This window comes from Buteo buteo, chromosome 6 (genome assembly GCF_964188355.1).
Source record: "Buteo buteo chromosome 6, bButBut1.hap1.1, whole genome shotgun sequence".
In the NCBI taxonomy this organism is placed as follows: domain Eukaryota; kingdom Metazoa; phylum Chordata; class Aves; order Accipitriformes; family Accipitridae; genus Buteo; species Buteo buteo.
In genome coordinates, this window is record NC_134176.1 from 17,039,689 (window position 1) to 17,066,756 (window position 27,068).

At 35.7% G+C, this 27,068-nt stretch overlaps 1 protein-coding gene across 1 annotated transcript in view; it reads left to right on the forward strand.

Annotated features, from left to right (window-relative positions):
* The window catches only part of DICER1 (dicer 1, ribonuclease III), a 66,737-nt gene extending 39,675 nt beyond the window's left edge, over positions 1 to 27,062 (forward strand). Inside the window, 17 exon segments of the mRNA XM_075029905.1 lie at positions 2,819 to 2,951; positions 3,984 to 4,226; positions 4,323 to 4,477; positions 5,893 to 6,025; positions 6,524 to 6,599; positions 7,740 to 7,879; positions 10,273 to 10,452; positions 11,300 to 11,513; positions 11,899 to 12,052; positions 14,261 to 14,443; positions 14,768 to 14,873; positions 14,972 to 15,147; positions 15,418 to 16,201; positions 17,647 to 17,802; positions 21,625 to 22,507; positions 24,561 to 24,805; positions 24,807 to 27,062. Coding sequence (XP_074886006.1) covers positions 2,819 to 2,951; positions 3,984 to 4,226; positions 4,323 to 4,477; positions 5,893 to 6,025; positions 6,524 to 6,599; positions 7,740 to 7,879; positions 10,273 to 10,452; positions 11,300 to 11,513; positions 11,899 to 12,052; positions 14,261 to 14,443; positions 14,768 to 14,873; positions 14,972 to 15,147; positions 15,418 to 16,201; positions 17,647 to 17,802; positions 21,625 to 22,507; positions 24,561 to 24,805; positions 24,807 to 24,848 — 4,003 coding nt within the window. The 3' untranslated portion in view covers positions 24,849 to 27,062.
* The last annotated feature ends 6 nt before the right edge of the window (positions 27,063 to 27,068 follow it).

The window sequence follows — 27,068 nt, forward strand, 5'->3', positions numbered from 1 at the left end:
GTATTTCATTATCCTACAGGGAGTGAACAGAACTGTGATTTTTTTTTCTTCTCTGCTAAGTTATGAATGTGATTTAAATTATACTTTTTCCACTGTGCGTTCATGTAGACCAATTTATGCATTATACTATATCCTAACTGCTGTTGAACCTGTCAGAATATGATGTCTAGATCAGATAGGTAACCAAATTCTGCCATCTTTAAGCTTTAGGCACGTTTGGTACAGGTTATTGGCAGCAAAAAATAAAACTATATGTAACTTATTATCCACTTCTGAAAGCTACCTAGCAGATTCTCAAAATGCTCCTTCACCTCATATAACACATCTGGTCTCAAAATACCTGGATGATCAGCAGACCTGAGCTGTTGGAATTAAGACTGAAAGCTTTCAGTGAAGAACCTCACTGTAGGCTCACTTCAATTGAGTGGATTTAGTTCAAGGGTGTCTGCTGATTGTAGCTATACTTACGCTGTATATACAGGTGGAAAGACTGTCTCCTGAATAAGGAAGTCATGATTGTTTGCATTAGTATATCAAAACCAGTTGAGCTTACAGTAATCTAGTATGGATCGTTATACAGAACTAAGTTAAAGCAGAAGTATAATTTTTCTTAAAATATATTTATTATGATAGTATTTAGAGACTAGAATCCTATTTTATGAAGTCCATGATGGCTAAGGAAGGGCAAAATTCATGGCATGTGTTGTACTTTCTGGGAGAAATGGGTAGGAATTTTCTCTGAAGCAGTAATTAGAGATAATATTTTTCTTTAGAGATCTTTAGCAACAGCCACTGCACATGTAAATACTACAAATTAAAAAAACCCAAAAACTTCAACTTATTCTTTATTATTACACACAACTGATGAAGTGGCACACTTACTGTTTTATTTGGTGTATACAGTTGAGTTCTGTTGTCTGTAAGCTCCCTTTCAGAAGAGACAGCATCTTCTAAAGCCCGGTTTCCTTCCATTTTCATTGCGGTGCCTCTCAACTCTCTCTGAGAGGGGTCTGAAAGCAGAAGGTTTTGTATCTATTTGAAAAACAGCACCTGTTACCTACCACTAATAATACTTTTTTAACCACAAGGTTGAAGTCTTGAATATTTCTCAAGAACTTGCTAAAGATCTGCACAGTGAAATGTTTATTCAGATGTTTTTAATTGTCCACTTCTGTAATAAGTGAGATACAGTAACAATGTTTGAGATGCTTAGTAGGTACTCAGACTGAAGCTATATGACTTGACAAATATGCCATGTGGAAAAAGAAATATAAAAAAATAATTATGGTTTTTGTCCAGTTATTAACCCATGCTTAGTACGTCTGTCTCAAGAGCCTAGACTGCATACAGAAACATGAATCCATTCAGCCTTGAACTAAAAAATCACACACATTTTAGTACAGGACAATCCTTCCAGTCTGTTTCCGTAAGTGTAGCAAGCTATTTGCCACTTTTCTATTCTCTTGCCTATATTCCCTGTCCATTCCAGTTTTAACAGATGGTGAAGGAAGGAAAGGAAGTCTTCAAGGTGTTTTTTGTTCCCATAAATCTTGTTTAAAACAGTGGCCAGGTGAAGGGGAGAGACTTCAGTAGTTTTCCAAGGGTAGAAAGGGCAGAGAGAACTTTGCCATTTTCCATCTGGTTTGGCAGCAGCCTGCTGGGCAGGCGGTAGGCATGTAGTGGGGGACTGGCACAACACCCATCTTATGTGAGGCAGAACTGCTAGAGATGTAATTGGGAAAGGTTAGAATTACTGTTGGAGGTACACAGAGGCAGGCTGTCCTTTGGATATGAGGAGAACCTGGTAGTAGACATGACAGATGTGCTATGAGCAAAGTGGTCCTGGGATGGCTATAGTGAGGTGTGCAAGGGATGTAACTTTTTGTATATGATCCCTTGATTTTTATTGGCTCTGCTGCTCAGAAACCTGTTATGACTGAGAAATCCAAGGTTCTGTTCATGCTGAAAACAGAACAACTAAGGATGCTACAGCATAATTACTTTGATTGCATAAGGTAATTATGCTTTTAAATCCATAAATGCCTAGTTCTAGATTCAGTGCATTATTTATATAAGCAATCTTGACCTTGTTGGAAATTAAAACACTGCAGAAGCCAGCCTTTCCTGATTCTGTAACCTAAAGAAAGACATAGGGGAATAAACTGAGAGCATGGATGATCCTTAGCCCCCTGTTCACTGTTCCTTTTAAAGAATTGGATTAAATCCTCTAATTGTAGATACATTTGGGTTAATTTCAAAAGTAGTAAACATCTCACTGGGTAGGCTGAGCATTCCTCTTCAGAAAAACAGGTCAACATTTTGTCATTAGTATACCTGAACAGAATATGTATTATTATATTAAGGAGAATAAGAATCTGTATTTTAACCTGAAAATTAACACATTATATTGAGGAAACATACTTTGTTGAGAGAGCATTTACAGGTCTTTCTGCTAAAATCAGTCATAATTTACAGGAAATGAGATTAACTAAAGCAGTTGTGAGTAGGGTGCCTTAACAACAGGGAGCCTTAGAGTAATAGATTGGTTTAAAAATATCTGGTTTTACCATGGTAGGTCTGAAATGCATGTGATGCATGCACACTCATGCTGTGTATGTATGCAGTCTGTCTTTTATTATCCTTACAGAAGTTTTCACTAGAATTAGTGTTTTTAGAGAAGCCTGAGGTCAGTTTATGTGTTAGCATGGCTTAATTGTCATGCTTCCTTTTTTTTCTATTAACATAGGTCTTCCAAACTAAAGATTGTCTTCCATTTTCTGGGTTGTGTGACTTCTAAAAACACATGTAATATTTTTAGGTTGATAAAAGAAGCTGGCAAGCAAGATCCAGAACTGGCTTACATCAGTAGCAATTTTATAACTGGACATGGCATTGGCAAGAACCAGCCTCGTAACAAGCAGATGGAAGTAGAATTCAGAAAACAGGAAGAGGTAACTTAAAGAAAAATAATGGAAACTAGCAGTACCTTCAGAACCTTTTGTTTTCTTCCTTTTTTTTTTTCTTTTTTCTTGTGTGTGTGTGTTTGTCTTTAAAAACAAGAAAAAACCTTAACAGGCAGTGTCTGCGGCACAGTCACTGGAAGTTCAGGGAATACCCGGGATTTAACAGATATGCATACTTACTGGAGATACAGATATTCATCATTAAAAAAACAAACAAACAAAACCCCCAACGTTTGGAGACATTGCTATGTCACATTACACAAACAGAAATTAAAACTTCATGTAAGATCATGTTTGTGTCTAGTCAGATCATCAACCATCTAATTTTTCTGCATTGGGTTAGTAGTAGTACAGTAATACTGTAAAGAAGATTAAGGTTCCTGATGTTTTCAACAGTTGAGCTGGTTTTGATATTTATCTTTGCTGGGAGTGAATTTGGTAAATCGTTAAATGATACTAATATAAAACCACATGATTTTGGTTTCACTTAAAACATGTGAAGTATTTTGAAAGCAAATGCATTTATCACTTACCCCTGGCTGGGTTGTCTTTCAGACTTCCCTCCAGAAACCTCGCCTTTCCTTAGCATTGTTTAATAAGTAGTATAAATACCAGCTCTAGAATGTGCTCCACCCCCTAAGGATGTTTCAACCTCAGAACAGTTGGAAACGATGCTGTCCTAAAAGCATTTTTTTTATTTTTTTATTTTTTTTTAATACTACAGCTGAAAAGTTAGTTGTAAATAAATAGATGGGATCCTCTCCATTGCAAGTGGCTGTACTAGCTTCTTGGACTCGTGTAATTCCACATACCAGGTTTGATTCCTAGAAATCTGCCTGTTCTGATAAATAGTCTTGCTCTGTTTCCAAAAAGATTTTTTTTGTACTAGTTTTATATCTGCATATTTAGACAAGGTTTTGGAATGTCTGATCCACTCTGTTTTTACTAGGTTTTGATGAATCTGGTGACGGAAACGGATCTGGGACTAATCTCTCAAATTTGTCTTCATTACTTTTGCAGGTTCTTAGAAAATTTCGAGCACATGAGACGAACTTACTTATTGCTACTAGTATTGTAGAAGAGGGTGTTGATATACCAAAATGCAACTTGGTGGTGCGTTTTGATTTGCCCACAGAATACCGTTCCTATGTGCAGTCAAAAGGAAGAGCTAGAGCACCAATTTCCAATTACATTATGTTAGCAGATACAGACAAAATCAAAAGTTTTGAAGAAGATCTTAAGACATACAAAGCAATTGAGAAGGTATGAGGTCAAAGGAATGTGCCTGGTTTTGTTAAATATATAGGTATTTTTTTAAGGGGAAAATCTCTCATCATGTTCTGTTCTTCAAATGTTAAGATCCTCAGAAACAAATGCTCAAAATCTGTTGATACCAATGAAACTGAAACTGAACCCATTGTTGATGATGATGATGTATTTCCACCCTATGTGTTGAGGCCAGATGAGAACAGTCCAAGAGTTACTATTAATACGGCTATTGGACACATAAATAGGTAAGAGGCATATTCGCTTTTTACTACTTGTCTTGAATAAAAAGTTTCTTTGTCTTGCAACATGGAGGCACAGGCTGGGGCATTGTACACATATTCGTTTAGAAATCTCGACAGGATCTTCTCTCTTAAGGAAAGTGGTCACAGTGATTGGAAGGGATAATTTGCTTTTTGTCTCTTTATCCTACAGAGGTTCTAGCTCTGATAATAAATACAGTGATGTCATTCCCTGTTTAATTAAAAGCTGCCCTGAAAACTTGAGTTTCAAAAGGGGTAGTAAGATTATTTTGGGGTTTTTTTTGCTCAACAAGCTAGCTTTAAACATACCAAAACAAATAAATAAATAAAAGTGGCTTGTTAAAACTGTAGTAAAATCTTCCAGTTCTACTATTCACATTTGTAATAGCAATCTGTTGTCGTGTTTAAAAACAAAAATAAAGCTGAACATAATACAAGTCCCCAGGACAGGATGGTATGCTTCCAAGGGGGCTAGCCAAGTACCATCTTTGTAAGGCCATGGCAATTAGAGGAGGCCCTCAATGACAGGAAAAGATAAACGTTATGACACTTCAAAAAAGGCAAGGAAGATGATCCGGGGAGCTAGACTGGTCAGTTTTACCTTAGTCATATGGAACATTATGGACGAAGTCCTCATGGAAGCAGTCTCAAGGTACATAAAGGAAAAGGGGGCTGGCTGCAGCCAATAGAGTTTTATTGAGGGTAGTTTTTGCCTGACCAACCTTGTCTCCTGTGTGATGAAGTGATTGATTCTAGGAACCGCAGAAAAGCAGTGAATATAATTTACTTAAGTAAAGCTTTTGATGCAATTGCCCTAGTACCTTAGTACCCAAATTCTTGAGATGCAGGCTGTTTTGGTGGACTGCCTGTAAATAAAACCTGGCAAAGCAGTCAGATTCAAAGGGTGTAATGGTAGATGGTTCAAAGGCTAGCTGGCAGCTGGTTATATGTGGCATTACTCATGGGCCACTAGGAGGTCCAATACAGTTTAACATCAGCACGTTTGCATTTGACACCAAGTGGGAGAGGGAGAAGTGAGTGCAGTGGAGGAAAGACTACCATTCAGAGGACAGAACTGTGACAGATAAGAGGAATAAGATGACAGTAAACTCGGAAGATTAAATGACAAATGCACACTCTGGGACCTGAGATGGAATAGTCTTGTGCACCATTACAACCTTGGAACCACCTTGCTGGAGACCAGCTTTGTAGTAAAGGACTTGGAGGTCTTCTGCTCTGTAGTTAGTTGAATATGAGTCAGCAGTGTACCCTTGCAGTGCTCAGTATGGCCTGAAACCATCTTCTGTAGTGTTTAAACCAGTAAGGTAAGATTCCACTGAAACGTGTTTAGGTTTCAATTTGCAGCTTTTGATGATTTGTAAAATGTTTTGTGCACTTAGGTACTGCGCTAGATTACCGAGTGATCCATTTACGCACCTAGCTCCCAAGTGTAAAACCCGAGAACTACCTGATCATACGTTTTACTCTACTCTCTACCTGCCAATCAACTCACCTCTTCGAGCTTCAATTGTTGTAGGTATTTGGGGAAAGAAAAGTACGGAAATAAGTGAATGTGTTGTTATAGATGTGTCTGTGCCATTTCTAGAATTAGTTTCATTGTTGTAAATGAAAATCACTTTTTCTTTTCCTGTGTTGTGCTCTGTAACTGTATTTAGATTGCTGTTTGTTTCTGTTATAATCTGTTTTCCAGCAGTTACTCTTTATTCTAAATGTAAAAATGTTTAGATACTCTTCTCAGTGCCTTGGTTTTTTTCACACATTTATGTGTCAGTTGTAGGAAAATGTCCTTCATTAGTTTTGATCAATAGTATGTTGTGTTCTTGTAATTTTGTAATTTTGGCTTTTGTGGAAAAACAGCATAAGCTTGAATATCTTCACAAAACTGTCATCAGTGCGTTTTTTAAAAAAGTTTTGCTTACCTAGTTTGTGTTAAATTAAACTAATTAAACATGTATAGTAAGTAATGTGCTAATCAACCAAAGTTCTTAAGAAATATTTAAATGTTTATAGGGTCCTCCAATGAGTTGTGCAAGACTGGCTGAGAGAGTTGTAGCTCTTATTTGCTGTGAAAGACTGCACAAAATTGGTAAGAACTGGAAAAGCAACACCTCTTTGGTAAAGAATATTTTATAATTGAGAAATTGAACATGGTATGGATGTTATGCATATACATGCATTTCTGCTATAGCCATCTAATATAGCTTCCTTTCCCTTGCCTTATTTTGTGATATGATCATGTACTTACTAATTTAGCTTACACCTTGTAAGCTAAAGTTAAATTTTCCAGGGTAATCATGTTATTTAACATATTTTGTCTTAAACAGCAAATGCAGTGTTAATATAAGACACGTAGATTTTGACATTGAATGTATTTAATAAAGAAGAAAAGAGTCTTGTTCTCTAGAAGATGTTGATGATAGGTCAGGGACTACATCCTGCAGCCAAAAAATAACTTGTTTTTTAAAGTCAATTGTTATAGATTAAAATATAAAATACACAGCCCTAAATTTATTGTATTCTCTACAGTATTGTAAGTCATGTTCCAAAAATAGGACATTGCAGGATTATTTCAGGTCTCTTGTCTCTAGTAAGTGTAATGGAGCATATTCTTTATTGTGGAATGTTTTAAAGAGAATTCCATGTTATGAGTACTTTGATGAAGTACAGAAGTATTTATGTATCTTTTAAGCAAAAAAATTTGTAGGTCTGGGGTTTGTATTTTTTTCTGTCTGAGTTAAACCTTTTGATCACTGAATTCATACCAATAAATGTATCCAAGAATAACACCGTGATTGCTCAACTCAGTGTTGAGAGTGCACATTCAACAGTAGTAATTCCCTTTTTAGAATGATACAGAAATATAATGTTCCCTCTTTCTTGGCATAACTCTATGTGAGTGATTTTTTTTAAATTACTATTTCAGTCACTGGTTGCTTTTTATGGGGAAGAAGAGTTTATTTTTCTTTGATACTGTCATTATAGAATTCAATTTTTTTTAAATTAAAATTTCAGATGTTTTTACTATAAATAAGTATTTTTGCCAAAAATTAAACCTTTATCACTCCTTCCCCAAAGCTACACTTTGGGAGCCTTGCAGTAGTAAGTGTAGTTTAAAAACTTTGGTGAGGTGTTTTCATGAGCAATCACACCTACTGCGTAGTATCTGAAGGAACCAAGATTTGATTGTTCATAATGCTATTTCTCTGTACTCTTTCATAATATTCAGGTGAACTGGATGATCATTTGATGCCAGTTGGTAAAGAAACGGTTAAATATGAGGAGGAGCTTGATTTACATGATGAAGAAGAAACCAGTGTTCCAGGAAGGCCAGGCTCTACAAAACGAAGACAGTGCTATCCTAAAGCTGTTAGTATCACTCACTGCTGTCCACATCTCTGATCAAATGCTTTATGTACTGATAAGGCAAAATTGCCAACTTTTAATCTGATAAGAATCTTTTTCAATAAGTCTTGCATTTGTAGCGGAAATATTTTGCAGTTTTAACTGTATGGAAACTTGGACTATTACCTGAATGAGCTTATGGGACCATATGCTTAGAAGCATGCTTGTAGTTCAAAGAACGTACACTTTCTGTAAAGCTTGTTAGCTGTATTTGCCAAGTATAGAAATAACCGGGAGGAAGAATTGTCTTGCATTAATAATCTGTAAAATCTTTACGTTCTCAGGTAAATATACTAGAGCAAAGGAAGAATTACTGGCTTTCTAGACAAATAATTGAAGATTCAGGGAGATGCCCAGGGGATCAAAGTTATCTGTCAGGTGCTAAACACAGAAATTTAAATTTTTTTTTTTTATTTTTTTTTTTTTTTATTAGATGGTTGGTTTAGTATGGTGGCTTTACTGGTTGAACACAGAATTTCATAAATTTTTGTTGAAAACTTAGAATACCAAAGAAGTGTATTTTTAATATTTTTTACTTTTAAAATAGTTCTAAATATTATACTTAATACACTAAAGGGGTCACGCTATAACTCTGCGTTAAGTGACTTATCCATAGATCTGTTACAACAGGTTTCAGCCACATCAGTTTGTAGAATTGCACTTCTTAGATAGTATTTATGGGGGAACATCAAATACTTTAAGAGAAAATGGAGAAAAGAAGCTTTGTCAGAGTATTTTGCAACTACTCTGGAACCTTCCTTCTTGCCCTGCAGTTGTTACAGGTTCTGTCTAAAGTCCTTTGAATAGGACAGGTAACTCATTCAGAATAGATTGCATAGTAGCTTCTGATAACACTTGCATTTCATGGAGAAACTGATAGCCTTTGGTCACATACGGGAATGTCAGCATGTACCCTCAGAGTAGTAGGCTACAGTGCTGCGTTGTTCTCGTGTGCAGCCTCAGTTATGGTGATAGCCCTTAAGTAATTCCATTCTTGGCATCCTCTGCATGCCCCAATTTTATTAATAGTTTAAATGGTTATTAGGAAAGCTTAGGAAAGGATACTGTGGCATCAGAGGGAATGACAGATGAGAAAACCTTTTTCTTGCAAGACTTCACAAACAGTTTGAATCTTTGCACAGTGTTTCTTGATGCTTCTTGTTATAAGTGCCTTTCTCAGTCCTCTTGCCTCACTAGTGATTGTTGGAATAAGAGTGACTCGTAAAATGCACAATTACGGTATCTCTCATTCAGAGGAGTTGATTTGTCAAGTGATGCATCATTCTTTCTCAGTTATTTTTTTAATGCAGAATCCAAGAATACTTTCCCTTGCTTTTGTACTAACTTTTCACATCTGGAAAAGAAGCTTTGGCAAATGTTGAAGGTCTACAAGATCCTCTTGGGCTTAATATAGTTATTAAACTTATGAGTAATTTTCCATTAAGCCAAGACCATAGTTTTGCTACAGTATAACTTTAAAATCCAGGACTACATGTATTGCAATTTAGTTTTAGATAAACAGGAGGATCATTTTTGAGACCTACAAAATAATGAACTCCTACCAAACATAAAGCATGGTTTCTTAAGGTCTATGACAAACATGAGCAGCAGAGTTAAAAGTGCTTGTGGGTGTTGCAAGTATTCACATCTGCAAGCTAGAATTGTTATTAGAAAACTTCTATAGTGTAGTACCTGGGCAAAGGGGCAGTGTACTGAATTTTGTTTGTGTGTTTGTCACAAGTGTATAAAACCTTTTTGATACTTTTAAACAGTTCTGCTAGGGAGAAGAATCCATGTTAATAAAGCTGTAGGTTCAGCCAAGCTTATATGAAAATTGAATTACTGGGATGTAGTTTTTTTTCCTGTGCACACACATCTTCTTTTCTACACGCCACCCCACCCCAGCCCCAACTGTTAAGGTCCAAAGACCTTGGACAGGAAGTGTGCTCCAGAGTTACTGGCTAAATATGGAAATTGGCATCAAAATGTCACTTGTATTTATGGTGAAGTGCTGTCTGTTCTACAGTTAGACTTGCATTTCTAAGACAGGGTGGACACAGAGGAAATTTAGGGATGCAATGGAAGTTGCCTCTTGGCAAATAGGAAGATCTGGGAGTATCGTGCTCCCTTGATGCGAGTGTTTGGACGGATCTAGTGGCTGCCAGGCCAGGCTGCTGACCAAACGTTTTTGCTTAAGAAAGAAAACATGACTTAAGTCCAGATTAATTTTTTTTATTCCTCATTTTTAGCAGTATCTTTCCAAATAAACATGTGAAGTCTTGTTCAAAGAATAGCCTTTAGGTGAATTTTGCAGATTTTTACCATGTTAAATTTTTTGTGTGTGTTTTGATTTTTAGATTCCAGAATGTTTGAGGGATAGTTATCCCAAACCTGATCAGCCCTGTTACCTGTATGTAATAGGAATGGTGTTAACGACTCCTCTACCTGATGAGCTCAACTTCAGGAGACGAAAGCTATATCCTCCTGAGGATACGACGAGATGTTTTGGCATATTGACAGCCAAACCTATACCTCAGGTAATGAATCTAGCTCCTTTCCTTATTCTACATGCCTTACAACCTGTCATTTTCCACTTATTCCTCAACCCCAGACTGAGGGGTTGAAAATTACCCTAAGTGCTGCTTGTATCAAATAACTTCCAGAAAATAAGCAATAATATCCATCCCATCCAGTCACCACTTCATTTTCTGTCTTTAGTGATGGAACAATCTGTTCCATTTTTGCCAAACTTTTGTTTTACAATTTTAATTTTTTATTATTTTGCAGTGGCAAATTCAAAATGTCCTCCTTTTTTGCATGAGGTATGATAGGAGTGGCGTATCAGCTACAGAGGTGGCCTGCAGTGCTGTCTTATCTGTATGAAAGCTATGGTAACAAGTCCTCCTAGCATTGCTAGTCTGCAGCGACAGAAAAAGTAGACCGTGTTAATTGAAATTGATACCTCTTGCTTCAGAAAATTTTAATTTTTAATAGAAAGGTGTTTTCTGTGGATAAGACTCAGCTGAGGAAGATTTTTTCAAATCATATTTTCTGTTGTCCACAGAAGAAAACATTTCAGGAATATTGCTGGTTTTCACATTTCTTTCTCCTTAATGGAAAAGACTTCTGTTTTTACTTGATCTTATATAAAAAACTGTAAAACACAAGGAGAACTATTAAGAAAGAAAAAAAAAAAGGCAGCCATTCTTTAAGCCTTCAAAATCTCATCTATAATTGAAGGTCATCAAGGATCAGAATTCTGATCCAGTTTGATGCAGTTTGCTGTGTGGATGCCTCAGCATCTAAACTAAACAACTGGTACTCTGTAGAGGAATCCTACTCTCGATTTTCTCTCTTGATTTCTTTTGTTTTTTTCTTATTTAGATTCCTCACTTTCCTGTGTATACTCGCTCTGGAGAGGTTACAATATCTATTGAGCTTAAGAAATCTGGTTTTACTCTGTCTCTGCAAATGCTTGAGCTGATAACACGACTCCACCAGTACATTTTTTCACATATTCTTCGTCTTGAGAAACCTGCACTAGAGTTCAAACCCACAGAAGCTGATTCAGCCTATTGTGTTCTACCTCTTAATGTTGGTAAGAACAGAGCTCTTGTCTTTTAAATATTCACTTTGAATTAATTTAGCAACATGTTTGTTAATGTTCATGTTAAATTTCAGGTGTTTGCTGTAGAAATGATACCATATGTGGTAGTATGAAAATTTGTCAGCTATATTCTTATTACTTCTTCACAATTCCAAATTAGTTTTAACTTGATGATGTGAGTTGATTTATAGTAGGTTTCAGCTGACTCCACAAGGGTCTAAAATATATATCTATGTATCTCCTTTGAAATTTTTTTGAAATAATCAAATATGTGTGTAGAATAAGAAAAAAATTTTGTAATTTACAACTTCCCATAAAAGTTCAGCCTGGAAAACTGTCCCCTGAATAACTGAGTTTACACGTTTTCCTTTTTAAGTTGATGACTCCAGCACTTTGGACATTGACTTTAAGTTTATGGAAGACATTGAGAAATCTGAGGCGCGTACAGGCATTCCTAGTACACAATATACAAAAGAAATGCCTTTTATTTTCAAGTTAGAAGATTACCAGGATGCAGTTATCATTCCACGGTGAGTACTGTATACATACTTCAGGTGTGTATCTACCGTGTTTATACAAACACTTGTAACAAGGGGATGTTAGTGTCTGCAACAGAATTGCTTGTAAGAAATGAATGGTATTAATCTGAAGGTATCTGGTGGTGTCTCATAATTTAAAGATAACTTTTAGTCAATAGTTAATCTTACATAGTAGGATTTAAGTGTTTAGGCCTCCCAAGACTAATTACCTTTTTATTAGGAATAGTATAGTTCACCACAAAACTTATGTAGTATTCTGATAAAACTTTGTGACTCCATCAAGAACTGGCCTACTGAAACTGATTTTAATTTGGAAGATTGAGTGGGAGTTGTGTTCTGTGGTTACTGCTTATACACACCAAAGGCCTACTAAAGGAAGGTATGCTGTTGATGGAAAAATTAACAACTGAAAAAGACCAGTTAAAAGAATCTTTCTGTGGAGTGGTATTTAGAGGAGAAGTTTACATCATTTTATGTACTGGATATGCAAAGGTTCTCTAGAATTGGTGGGGTTTTTGGAGACTTAATTTTTCTCTGTCACATTTGGCATGATGTGAAAAAATGAAATGGATGACTGGCTTGTGCTTGTACCTAGTATATTGTAAGCAATAGTAGTTGCAGAATATATATGGAAGGTAAATATTAGTACTTTGTTTTGGCCTCATCTGTGTTAGACCTTTTTTTTTTTTTCTTTAAATATCTTCCTATCAGTGCTGATGAATACCGTGGTAAAAATGGTAGTGTAAAAAAGTGGTGATGAACCATCACTGTGTATAAGCATTACTTCATATGATCAGAGTTAACCCTGTAGAAGTAGGTCATAGGTGGTACAAATTAGCACACTTGCTGGACTTCATTGAAGCTATGGTATTTCACCTGTCTGAACATCTGGCCACAGTGTCTTAACCAGTATTATTCTTCCCCCTTCCCCCCTGTCCCTACTTCTCCTCCACCACCACCACCACCACCCCCCCCTGCTTTTTTTAAATTGGGGTTGGGGCTCGGGTAGGTGGCTGAGTTACATGTCTTTTATGAGAATTATTAGTTGCCATCTGATAATTTTCAGGCTTGGGAGAAGCCAAAACATTTTTGACCTTGTTTCATAGATTAATAAATGTCAGAATTTCAAGTACTTCTGTCTTCAGTCAATGTAAAAATGGTGGAAATATGTGCTTATCCTTCTCTGTCCTACTTGGTTGTAAGCTCCACAGGGGAAGCATAATACAATGACTGTGTATTGGTACAGTTCTGATGGAATTCTTCAGAATAGGCACGATTATGAATAACATAAGAAAAAAGGATTTCCTGAAAGCTCCTTTAACCAGCATGTCCTTCAGTGAAGAAGTTCAGACAGCCTGGGAACATGGTTTTCTTGAATTTTCTCTTTGGAAGGAAGCTGAAAAGACTCACTAATAGTGTGTAAACAGTGTTTGCATAGAAGCTTAAAGTGATAGATGCAGCAGATCAAAGTATGAAATTAGTTAATGTGCAAATCTATATACTGAATGTTGATTTCAGATTTTTTTATTATTATTATTTTCCTCTGCCTGTTTATCACCGTAGTATATCCAGTGAGCATCAGTAGCAACAGTAGAGGTGTTGCAGCATTCTGGCTTTATTTTTCTAACATTCTGCTTTTATTACAAGAACTGCATTGTCCTTGGAAGACTTGTGAATTTACCTTACTACGTATTCGGGGTTTTGTATTTTAACTTTATTTGTGGGATGACTTGGGTAAAATGCCAGTTTAGATGTGAGGTAGTACAGTCTTTGTATGCAGTAGCACATAAGAGACAAGACATTAAAAAGCCCAATTGCCAAATTTCATTGTTAGGTGTTTGGAATTAAGAAATTGTCATTTGCAGCATTAGTCTTGGAGATTGTTGTCCAGAGCTTGATTTTGTATTAGATGTTAAAGACATAAATCCTGCATTTAATTTAAATGTTTCTGTAGAGGGAATTTCATAGATTATAGATTGACTTTATTCTTCCTTATCTTATAGCACACTTCTCATTTAGTATTTGAGTTGGCTAAAAAAAAAATGGTTTCTACAACAAAAACCCCACCAACCAAAAACCTCAAGTGAGCTATTTAATGGTTTATCACCTGACCACATTAGAACATGAAGAACTTAAAACAAGCTTTACTCTAACGCTATAACATATGCCAAAATATTGGTTTTTTTTTTTTTTTTTTAGGTATCGAAATTTTGATCAGCCTCATCGATTCTATGTAGCTGATGTATACACTGATCTTACTCCACTCAGTAAATTCCCTTCCCCTGAATATGAAACTTTTGCTGAATATTATAAAACCAAGTATAATCTTGACCTTACCAATCTCAACCAGCCACTGCTGGATGTGGACCACACATCTTCAAGGTAATAACAGTCATACTTGTGTCTGCTGTTTGTAGTTTGACAATAAAGTGCCTTTTTTTTTTTTTTTTTTTTTTTTAATTATGGGGTAAAGCTGAGGGCTTGTGTTTTCCAAAATAACTCTGATTTTTTTTCTTGAGGTACTTACTTATGTTATAGCTGTAACTTGAGTCCATTTTTTTCCAGAGGTAACTGTACTTTCACTTGCTTGTCGCAATGCATTAAGGTTGAATACTAAGCATAAGTCATCGCTTCAGAAAGTTTAGGCTAGTAAGTTCTATTCATTAATTATGTACTTACATTGAAGTATCTTCACATGTTTTTTAGACTTAATCTTTTGACTCCTCGACATTTGAATCAGAAGGGGAAAGCACTTCCACTAAGCAGTGCTGAGAAGAGGAAAGCAAAGTGGGAAAGTTTGCAGAATAAGCAGGTAAAATAGAAGTATTTAATTCAGTTGCCTCTCTCTTAACAGTGATCTGATGACTACCCTTACAGGTAAAATTCTTTCTTCCCCCCTTTTGTCCCCAGATACTGGTTCCAGAGCTCTGTGCTATACATCCTATTCCAGCGTCATTGTGGAGAAAAGCAGTTTGCCTTCCCAGCATACTTTATCGCCTGCACTGCCTTTTGACAGCAGAGGAACTAAGAGCTCAAACAGCCACTGATGCTGGTGTAGGGGTTAAATCACTTCCTGCAGATTTCAGGCATGTCTTTTTTCAATATATCCGACTTCATTGGAAAACAAGGTGGAAACTTAACCATTACTGCATGAATTTAAAACTGATACACTTTGTTTAACTCGCGTCAGTGAAGCATAGTTTAAAAAGACTTGATTGTGAATGGTGAAGTTAGATGCTGTGGTCACTGTTCTTTTCAGAGGAACGTGGCTTTTTTTAAACATGTATCTGCATGTAGAGTCTTCTTGTCTTGTGATAATATTTTTTTGTTAACAAAATCAGCATGTATCTTTACAGATATCCTAACTTGGACTTCGGATGGAAAAAGTCTATTGACAGCAAATCCTTCATCTCTATTCCTAACTCCTCTTTAGTAGAGAATGAAAATTACTGTAAGCACAGCACAATTGTAGTCCCTGAAAATGCTGCACATCAAGGTGCTAATAGAACCTCTTCTGCAGAAAACCATGACCAAATGTCTGTGAGTTACAGAACATTACTCAATGAGTCACCCAGTAAACTCCAAATTGATGTCTCGGCAGAACTTGCAGCAATTAATGGTGTTTCTTATAATAAAAATCTTGCCAATGGCAATTGTGATTTAGTTAACAGAGACTTTTGCCAAGGAAATCAGCTGAATTACTGCAGGCAGGAAATACCTGTACAACCAACTACCTCATATCCCATTCAGAATTTATACAACAGTGAGAACCAGCCCAAGCCCAGCAATGAATGTACTCTACTGAGTAATAAATACCTTGATGGAAATGCTAACAGATCTACCTCAGATGGATGCCCCAAAATGGCAGTGACCACCATTACTTCAAAAGCTATTAATCTTTCAAAAGACAGAGCAGATTCTGAAAAGAACCCTTCCAGTGGGTACTCCTCAAAAACTCTCGGTCCTAATCCTGGTCTCATTCTTCAAGCTTTGACTCTTTCAAATGCTAGTGATGGATTTAATCTGGAGCGGCTAGAAATGCTTGGTGATTCATTTTTAAAGCATGCCATCACTACATACTTGTTTTGCACTTACCCTGATGCTCATGAGGGACGGCTGTCATATATGAGAAGCAAAAAAGTAAGTAATAACAATCCAATGGTACTATGTAACAGGCATGCTGTAACAAGCCATATATATAGAAATTTTGCTAGATTGAATGGCAACAGGTTGATTTAATTCCACAGCTTTACTGATTATCTGTTGGGTAGCATGCATATTAGGAATAAAAATACGGGACTACAGGATTAATGTTGCCATAACTCTGATTGATTGAAACTGTTTTGTACAGTTCATTTTGAAATCTAAACGAGCTGATTACCAGCCTAAGAAAGGACAGGACTGAATAGAACTAAAAGTTCTGGGTTAGTGAGGATGTTTGGACTGAACACTAGAGCTGTATTGAGTAGAAACTCTTTAACAGGAGCACTTGAAAGAAGGATTGAGTTAGCAGCACAGAACCTTAGGTTGTAGCTGTATTTGACCTTTCCTTTGTTTCCTCGATAAGTTACTTTCCTTGAAAACTTTTAGCATAGTCTTACAGGAACACTAAAAATGAAACAACAAAAAAATCTTACAGAACTGTTGCATCAACACTTTTGAAAGCATTTTAAAGTAAGTGTATACAGTAGGGAGCAGAGCCTTCAGTTCTACTGCTGCTGTTTTTAAATTCTGGAATAATTAATCGTGAAAGTTTGTTTTGGGTTTTTTTCCGCACATAATGTGATAACTTGAATTAAATGCTAAGGATTTGATTGTCTACCTCTAATAAAATGCATCACTCTGAGAATTAAATGATTGAGTAGTTTAATCTTGGAAAATAAGGAGAGCTAAATAAATTGCACAGGTCAAATAAAGGCAGTGATTGAATATTCAAGTTCAAATTTCAAGACTTTAAAAAGAAGCAATAAAAGTGTGGTTAAAATGAGAAATGAATATCAAAAGTTGATACTTAAAAAGGAAAAGGAAGTATGTTTGTGTATGTGAAAGTGTTTTTTTCCCTTCCCTTTAAAATATTTAAAAGAATTTTAGAGGCTGTCAAAATAACATCTGGATTATGACTTAATAAGATTTGTTATACGAACTGTTTTAACACTTTCTACTGCCAAGGTTTAGGTCAATCTGTCCATAATAGCAATCATTTTTCATTGCAAATCTAGTCTGAATGTTGATTATTAATACTGGTAATTAATGACACTTGTACAGGTTAAATTTACTATTATTTTAAAAGTAGCAATAATTTTGTTTTGCAAAGAGAATTTAATCTATTGGGTTTCTTTAACTGAAATTGTCATGCCTAATATGCTTGGCCTTAAATAAAAAAAATTATTTTTTTTTAAATCTGTACCTTGCTGTGATTGGTTGTGCTATATTAAGAAAGCTGAACTCCCTTTTGAGAACTAGAGAAAATGCATAATGGTACAAGATCTGGCTTTACATGTAAAATTGTTTTGCTCCTTTTGCATTTTAACCTATTTTTTCTGTAAATGTATGTCCAGAGGTTTATCAGACTGTTTTTCTTGAAGGTCAGCAACTGCAACTTGTATCGCCTTGGAAAAAAGAAAGGACTGCCTAGTCGCATGGTGGTGTCGATTTTTGATCCCCCAGTCAATTGGCTTCCTCCTGGTTACATAGTAAACCAGGACAAGAGCAACACTGATAAGTGGGAGAAAGATGAAACGGTAAGACTTTATTTAACTATGTTGAGAATAATTATTTGCATGTCTCTATTCTCTCACCCTTACCTCCTCCCACCACCAAGATAATTTCACTATGTTTTCAGCAAAACAAAAGTAAACCTGTATCTTTGCTTCTTTTCTAAAACTTCACTGTAACTTAAGGAAAATGAGAGGAAAACTGACCCTGAATAGAACCCAAAGTAAGGAAATTTACCGAACGTCATGCAATAATGAATATATACATTAATGAAAAAGCAAAGAAGAAAACCTTTTTTTGCTTGTAGTTAGCATGCTCTCAGGAGTTTTTCTGAAATTTCAAAATTTTAAACGGAATTATCGTTACTGGTTTTGCTGTAATATATATATATAGGCAGAAGACTGCTTTTTAATAAATGAGTTCACCTTTATAGAATATATGAAAAGAAGTTGCTTTTGTTCATAGTGCAAAGGCAAAATGAAGATTATAACTGGCTTGAGAAAATGTTCAATATTGGTTGCTGTTAGTTATACAGTGAGTATGACTGAGAGCTACTTCTCATCCAAAGTAAAATGCTGGCTTAGACATCCTCACTGTCTGTCACCAAAAGCTTCAGAATGACAAATCTTAATGAGGAACAATTCAAAGTATTTTCTGACTAAACTCGTTGTATGTCGAGAGTAGAAGTGTATGTATAAGAAATAGCACTGATCACAGCAGTCAGTAATGTAATCTTCAAGTGTTTGAGACTGGTTTGGAGGTCGGGGGAAGGAGGAGGAGGGATTTTTTTTTTTCTTTTTCCCAACTCTGAAGACCACACTCGGATTGTAGAACCACCAGAGGGCACACGAGAGGACTATTAGGTAGATGTACTGTGCAAATAAATGTTTATTGCAGAATAAAACAACCTGATTATTGTGGTTCTCTATTGTGCCAAGATTTCATTTCAAAGAGTCTTAGTGCTATACCTTTCTAAAAATAAGATAGTACATTTGGAACAGGAGCTAATCATTGGTTTTAAAAAGCTTTCAGTTCTCCATAACTTTCCAGTGGCCTTTTCCTCTTTGCTAGTCACTGTTTATTTGTAAATAAACCACACAATTTCAGACCAGAATACAGACAGTGATGCAACTAAGAAGTGGGGGTTTGTGCCAAGTAGATATTTTGCTTTCTCAGATGTAAATTTCCTTCTCCATCCAGGGGCTGATGGTCTATAACTGGGGCTAGAAATCTCATTATGACAAATTATCACTGAAACATCCTCGTCAAACATTGGTATTTTTTGTGTTATCCAGCTTTATTAAGGGGAAGAATCTTCCTTTGTTCATTTGATCAAATAGCTGATTTCCAAAAAGCAGGAAAAAGCACTTACATGTATTTTAACTTCAGCTTGTAAGTGGCCATAACTTATTCAAAATCAATTAGGTATTCTTGAAGAAAAGGTTTTTTTCTTCTGGGATTCATTGTTTTATTTTTGAAATGCTGTCTGATGATGAAAAAAACCCAACTATCAGAATTGTTTTATGGCTTCTTTACCTACTGTTCATTCTCATCACTTAAAATTTGATTATTTTATACAAGAAGCGATGTGCAGAGAGTGTTAGGGTAGTTCATGTAGTGGTCCTGCTAATTAAAATTAATTTTATTTTAAGAAACTCGTGAATGAAATTGTAGTAAAAATGAAATTGTTAAAATCAAAGTTAATCAAATTTGCAAAGTTAAATCTTTGCAAAAACAGGCACAGAAATCTGTTTTGAATCATCCACATAGACGTGTCTCATTCAGAAAGTATTTTTATTTCAGTGACAGATATGACAGGTGGTGTGTAACAAGAAAAAATCAGCACTAGCTTTAGTTGAGACTGGGTTAGTTTTATTTTGAGCATTATACTGCTACTAGTATCCAAAATAACTATTTAAAATCAAATTTTGCTATGTCTTTCTGATCAGTTCAAGTTACAGAAATCCCTGCTGTATGTATGTGAGATGGGTAATTACAGCAGCAGAAATTCTAAACCTGACTAAGTCTGCTCCATCCTGATGAGGAAGTCATGATCTGTTTGATCCTTAGACGGTTTCAAGTGCTGCCTAGCGCACCTTACAGCTGCTGCCCATCCACACCTCTAGAGGGTTGTACATTTGGCCCAAAGGGAGAGGTCCCCAGGGGTAGCATCTGGTTCATTGATTTGCAGGATTATGTGACTGAGACCTACAATGTGCCATACATAGACTGAGGGCAGATATAGGTTGTTTCACTTGTTTCAAAATGGTGTTGGCTTTCAGGACCCAATCCGGAAAAGCACTTTGAATCTGATCTTGCTCCTGTCAAATTCAGTGGCAGAATTCCTGCTGACATCAGTGAGGCTGGGTTGAGCCTGTGAATAGTCCTTTTGGTGTTAGGAAGGCTACTTGTGCATTTAGCTAACATGTTTAAGTGCCTTCCTGGATTGGGGCCATGGCAAATTGAACAGCATTGTATAACTTGGGCATATCTGTGTTCAATTTATAATTTATATCAGTCCATATGAGTTTGCTGAATATGAGCAGGGAAAATACATGAGACATCATTAGTTTTGCTGTTGTGGGTATGTATGTAAGTATTAAAAAATTGGTGACAACTTTGACTTTTCTTTTAATTAGTTAAGGCTATAAGTATAGCCCGAAAAAAACCAAAACTTTAAACAAATACATACTTTAAAGGACGTAGGATTCATACTAGTTGTTGTTGTATTGAGATATTATCCTACTTCATGATTTAATGTATATGTTAATACTCAGTTTAAAAACAAACATCAAAAACCTATACTACAGAAGCGTGCCTTTTTTCTACTTTTCCATTTTTAGACCTGCTGTATTGAAATCCTGGTGATATTAAATGTATGACAAACTGGAGAGATTTCATATTTGTAAAAATTAAGAATTACTGGCTTGTACTGTGATTCTTACAGAAGTAAAAATTGGCCTATATCTAATGTCTAATAAGCAGCAAGATCACTTACTGAATCCCCAATACATGCAGTCAAGACTGTCACCCACATAAGCATTAGATTCTTGCCAACTAACTGGTATTACACTGTTGGTTTTGATCTGTAATATAAAATAGACCTACACTGATTCACTACACTTACTTTCTACTAGTTTCCCAAGTAGACTGAATGAATTTGCAGCTAACTGTGTTTGAGAGCATAGATAAACGTATTTTGCTGTTTCAAATGATGATTATTGAACTAGGGTAAAAAAGTTCTGACACTTGTTTCATTGAATGCGTTTTCCGTTTGTGTGTCCCAAAACTGAGATTATTGTGATTGTGACTGTAGTAAACCCTGCTGGTCCCTTAGTATTTGCCATAGAAGGATGTAGAAAGAATCTTCAAAATTACATTGAATCAACATTTGTAATAGCTGTACTTTGCAGCTAGGGAGAAGGATGCATCCAGAACTGTTTCTTGTAATTCTCTGAATTTGTTAATGTAGAATTCTTTCTTTTGTTTACTTTGGTGTGCAAGTGTATAATGTTTAGTGGATTTAAAGTTAATTGTATGTGCATCGCATTCAAGTATAAGCATGAGTTCCTATGAAATGCCGCATGTATTATATGTTGAACATATGCTATTATAGGTTAGTAATAAAGTGTTTTTATTCCAAGACAGTTATTCTAGTCTTAGAATGCTAGTGCTAATTGAGGTTGTATTGTGCATCTCATCAGACAATGTAATTGGGAACGTTAAAAAAAAAAAAAAATCAGTCTTATTACTAGCAGACACTACTCAAATGCTACTCTTCTGACAGTTCTGGAATAAAAGTTTCTCATTTCCTTCTTCAGTACCATATTTTTTGTATTCTTTCATAGACAAAGGAGAACTTGTTGGCTAATGGTAAAGTTGATGATTATGATGATGATGAAGAGGATGAAGACCTAATGTGGAGGTTACCCAAGGAAGAAACAGACTTTGAAGATGATTTTCTGGAGTATGATCAGGAGCATATCAAATTCATTGATAATATGCTAATGGGATCAGGGGCTTTTGTGAAGAAAATTTCTCTCTCACACTTTTCAACCACTGATTCAAACTATGAATGGAAAGCACCCAAAAAGTCATCCCTGGGTAATGTTCAGTTTTCATCAGATTTTGATGATTTTGACTATAGCTCTTGGGATGCTATGTGCTACCTGGATCCTAGCAAGGCTGTTGAAGAGGATGATTTTGTAGTGGGCTTCTGGAATCCATCAGAAGAAAACTGTGGTGTTGATGCAGGAAAACAGTCTATCTCATATGACTTGCATACAGAGCAGTGTATTGCTGACAAAAGCATTGCCGACTGTGTGGAAGCCCTGTTGGGCTGCTATCTGACCAGCTGTGGTGAAAGAGCTGCTCAGCTTTTCCTGTGTTCATTGGGGCTGAAGGTGCTCCCTGTAATTAAAAAGACTGATTGGGAAGGCACTTTGTGTGCTACCAGAGAGAATAGTAACAGTGAGCAGAAAAGTCTTTCACCAAACTCTGTTTCTGCTTCTGTAGCTAATTCAGAGCCTTCTCTGTATAAAGACCTGGAGTATGGCTGTTTGAAGATTCCACCGAGGTGTATGTTTGATCACCCAGATGCTGAAAAAACCCTAAATCACCTTATTTCTGGTTTTGAAAACTTTGAGAAGAAAATAAACTACAGTTTTAAGAACAAGGCTTATCTTCTTCAGGCATTTACTCATGCCTCGTACCATTATAATACCATTACTGGTAAGTTGTCTTAAAGAAACTAGGTTTTTTTCCCATATTGTAAATGCAAGAGAAGCAATATATGTTGTGTTCCCATACGTAGTATTTTTTTAGACATCATGTATTACTTTAAGAAGTCAATATTCTCTGAATACAAAATCTTAGAATATCTTGCCCCTTATTTAGAGAGGGATACTTGTTGAAGCTGTATCTCAATGATTTATTCATATTTTGACTTGATACAGATAGAAGATTTACCGAAGCCTAATCAATTTCTGGGAAGGAGGAGCATTTTTCATCTCTGATGCTGTATCACTAGTTGTATATGACTGACATTAGATCCTCATTTAGCTGCAATAATTTCTTGTAGAACTCTGGAAAAATTGCAGTGTACTTCTAGAAGTAGTGATCATGTTTTACAGGTATATTAAGCAAATTTGTCCCATAATTTAATCCCAAGAATATTGCCCTTTGACTGTACTTCTGAAGTTTAAAAGTGGACTGTACAACTTTTATTAGCTGAATAGTCTGTAGGGTAGTAAAATACAGAGACTTCCATTTGAAATTGTGAACTGGAAGGTTTAATTTAAGTCTAGGCATTTTATTGAGTAAATATTTAAAGTCAAAGTTTGAAGCAATTGACTAAATCAGACTAAATGTTAATTTCAGGTTAACTGCTTAATGTTTCTGTACGTGATCTCATAAAAGATTTTACAGCAGTACAAATCCATATTTCTGTAATCTTCTTGAATTACTTTTACTTATACTAATTAATTTAGTATTTGTTCATTCTAAATCTTTAAATATTTTCCTATGATAATATGCAATTAAAAACAAACCATGGTAAAATTCCAACCCTATATGAAGCGAATGGCAAATTCCTGTGCAGTCAGCAGTCTGAATTTTTCCCTGTAGTGAATTGGTTCCTTATTCCAAGGAGTAAGAAAGCTCTGCTTTAATAAAGAAATAAGTCATTTTGAAATGTTAGTACATTGAGAAACTGTTCTGACAAAACACTGAAACGGTCCTTTGGTTTTTCATTCTAGGTAATATTACCCACATATATATTTACTTTTTACAAATATTTCACAAAACATATACAAGGTAGATGATTCCTTTATATATATATACTAACAAACAGAAACCTTGAGGTATGGTGTCTAGATGAAATTATGTTGTTCGTAGCAGAAACTTTTGATTCCATTTCTATTTATCAAGTAAGACAGCTGTGAATTGCTGTTACCTGTAACTTTTTCTCTTAAGGAGTAGCTAGCAGTTGAGATTTGGCAGCATCTTATGTTCAGCTGCTATAAAAGCAACTTAGTACTAGCCATTTCATTCTCATGTTACTTTTGTAGTAATTTTGTCTTCCTTCCCTCTCTACCTACCTATCCCTGTTTGCTTTCAAGAGGGTTTTTTGCTTTTGTTTATATTCTAAAAATAGACCTCCATAGCTCTCCATTCCCACGTCCCCTGTCAATTTTCCAAACAGCAAAGGCTTGGCAATTTTAGTTTCCAGTTTAAAAGACCCATTCTGAATGGGCATCTTTGTTCAGTGCTTTTTGAGAACTCTAAATCTGTGGCAAATTAGATGAAAAATCTCAGATTGTATGTTCCCCCTGCTTTTAATACATTGATTTTCTTTATTAATTTTTTTGAAGGTTTAATTGTTATTGTTTTTACATCAGTGTGCTGGTGGAACCTCTTGATTTTACTTTTTTGATGTTTCTTGGCACAATGTGAAGATCTTGAGTAAAAACATTATTGATTATAAACACAAGTGTTTTGCTAGCCTGACAAATTAACATTTAGTTCAAAAGTGGCTTTATTATTAAATATAACTTCTGGTTTTTCTGTTATGTTTTGGTTTGGTTTGTTTTTAATAATTCAATAATAATCTCTTTAAACATAAAGATACCTGTTGTAAAAAACAGATTGTCTTCTCTGAGCACTGGTTAATTTGTGGAATTTACATGGCAGCATACCAAACCTCTTGTCCAGAAAGGCCTGGAAAGAATGTGTGTGTTAAACTTAATTGTGGTGTTGTACATTCTTTTATTTCCAACACTTTAAGATTGTTACCAGCGCTTAGAATTCCTGGGAGATGCAATTTTGGACTACCTCATAACCAAGCACCTTTATGAAGACCCACGGCAACACTCTCCAGGAGTTCTTACTGACCTACGATCTGCTTTAGTCAATAATACCATTTTTGCATCATTAGCTGTAAAGTATGACTACCACAAGTACTTCAAAGCTGTCTCTCCTGAACTGTTTCATGTTATTGATGATTTTGTGCAGTTTCAAATGGAAAAGAATGAAATGCAAGGAATGGATTCTGAGGTTAGTGGAAGTAGAATAACGGTGTTCGGTATCTGATTTGAAGCATGTCACTGGATTTCTTAGTGTGATGCATATTTTTATAATGTTTTAGTTTTACGCACATGGTAGCCATAGAAGCAGGCTCCCAGTAATAAAGTATGCAGTATGCAAAGTAAAATACAATCTTCAGAAAGTATGAAGTCAATAAGAGCATTTAGAAAGTAATTAAATTGAAACAAGTTTGCATTTGGATTTTTCTGTGACACTTGTTTTCAGTCACTATTTTGTTTTTGTGGTGCTGTTAGAACAAAATGACGGGGGGAAACCGCTTAGCTTGCTTTCTTTACTGACAGATTAGAAGTACTACTATACCATAAAATTGTGATGAAGGGTTAAAGTCACATAATGCTGACTCAGGATAGGATATCCATGCAACATCACGAACAATAGTACCTTGGCACAACGCTGGGATTATTAAATGTAGCACACTGACAGAGATTTCCACCGTTTTGGTCTGATTTCTGCTGGAGCAGGTGTCATTGCACTGTACTCCAGGGTGTTCGACATGCTCCTAAAGGCTTTTTCTCTGCTAGCAAGGGAAACATTATATGCATTATATGCATCTTTCAAATAAGCCACTTGAAAAATAGTTTAACTGAAGACTTGCAAACACAGCTCGTATCTGTGCTGTTCAGGAAAGCTAATGATAATGAACATCTATTTGCTGGAGAATGGACTAAAACTAACTCATTTAGATAAGCTGCTCAGAAAATGTATGAGAGCAAGGGCCTTGAGAGTCAAATTTTAATCAGAGTCCTGGATGAGATGGACTTTCTCATTATCCTTTCTTTAAAAGTATTATCCAATAGATATCTCTAATAGTTTGTCTTCTGAAAAACTGACCAATCCCTTAGAAAACACTCTGTGTGAGAATACTCCAATGCTAAACAAACATGTTACCTTTGTCTTTAGTAATTTTTTCTTTCTGGTATACAATTTAAAAGCTTGGGAATCAGAATACTTCAGTTGCATATATGTGTTTACAGCCCTTGGACTCTGTTGCAGAGTGAAATCCCTATGTTTTATGGGAAGGTTCAGAAAACATAGAGAAATTTGTCACTGAAATTTAGATAAATTATTTTACATCAGTGGATCAAACTCTGTTACGCATCTTGTTTTCTTCACAATATGAGTGAAAAGGCTAAAAACTTACTTTAAGAGCTCATAATAGTGATTTTTAGCTTTGTTCAGTTTTTGCTAGTATGCAAAACAATTGCCTAGAAACTTCCACCAAAGTTGCAGTGAAATTGTGTGATAGCTGTTTCAAATAAAATTCTTGTTTCAATCTCCCTACGCCTGCTCCCTATCTTGGTCTGGCACTGAATTACTGAAACTCTTATTTCATCAGAGTTAATGCAAGAGTCTCTGTTTCTGCAGTTCATGCCAGCTAGACTGGTTTCCATGTGTGTCTCCATGTCATCTGCTTTTCTTTTTGCAAATCTCACTCCTGAAACATCTGTTGTCCCTTGCTTTATAGCCCTTAGTTTCTCTCCTTCTGTTACTGCAGTATAACTCAAAAGTGCTTCAGTTTGCTCTTGGTATGAAATATGCTATTCAAACAGTTGAATTTGTTTTTTAACATCAAAATTCCCGTTCAGAGTGTGTACGCATCAGGTATGACTTCTTGTTTGATTTATTTTAGGTAGAAATATTGGGTGGGACTAGTTTATGAAGTATTATGGTGACTCTGAAGAGGACTGAATCAGGTTTTGAACCCCAAATAGAGGCCAAATGGAGTGAGAGGGTAGCTGCTGGGGGAAAAGAGTGACAGAAGCTTCTTTCTCGTTAGGCAGAGGAGAGCAATCATCAAAAACTTTGGTTTTAGGTTGCTTTGTTTGGACTTAGGTGAATGTATATTATATGTATTTGAGGTATTTTTAGTAAAGGATTAGATTAACTTGAGACCTTTAAGACATACAATGAAAGTTTAGTTTTAGTAATGAGAATAGACTATTGTCTTAAATCACTATCATAGAAGAAAGCACTGCCTGCTATATTGAAAAAAATACCTAAGTGCCTTTTAGTTCAATCTGATGTTGCTGGTTATCAGTTATTAATGGCTTATTTTACTAATGCTTGTTTCATGCTTGTCTTCTGGGGTGAGGTAAGAAAAGGTACATCTGACTTTCATCCAGAGATTGGACTTCCAGATTTTAAAGTCTCCTTCTAGGAGATGTTTAATGTATGAACTTGTCCTTTG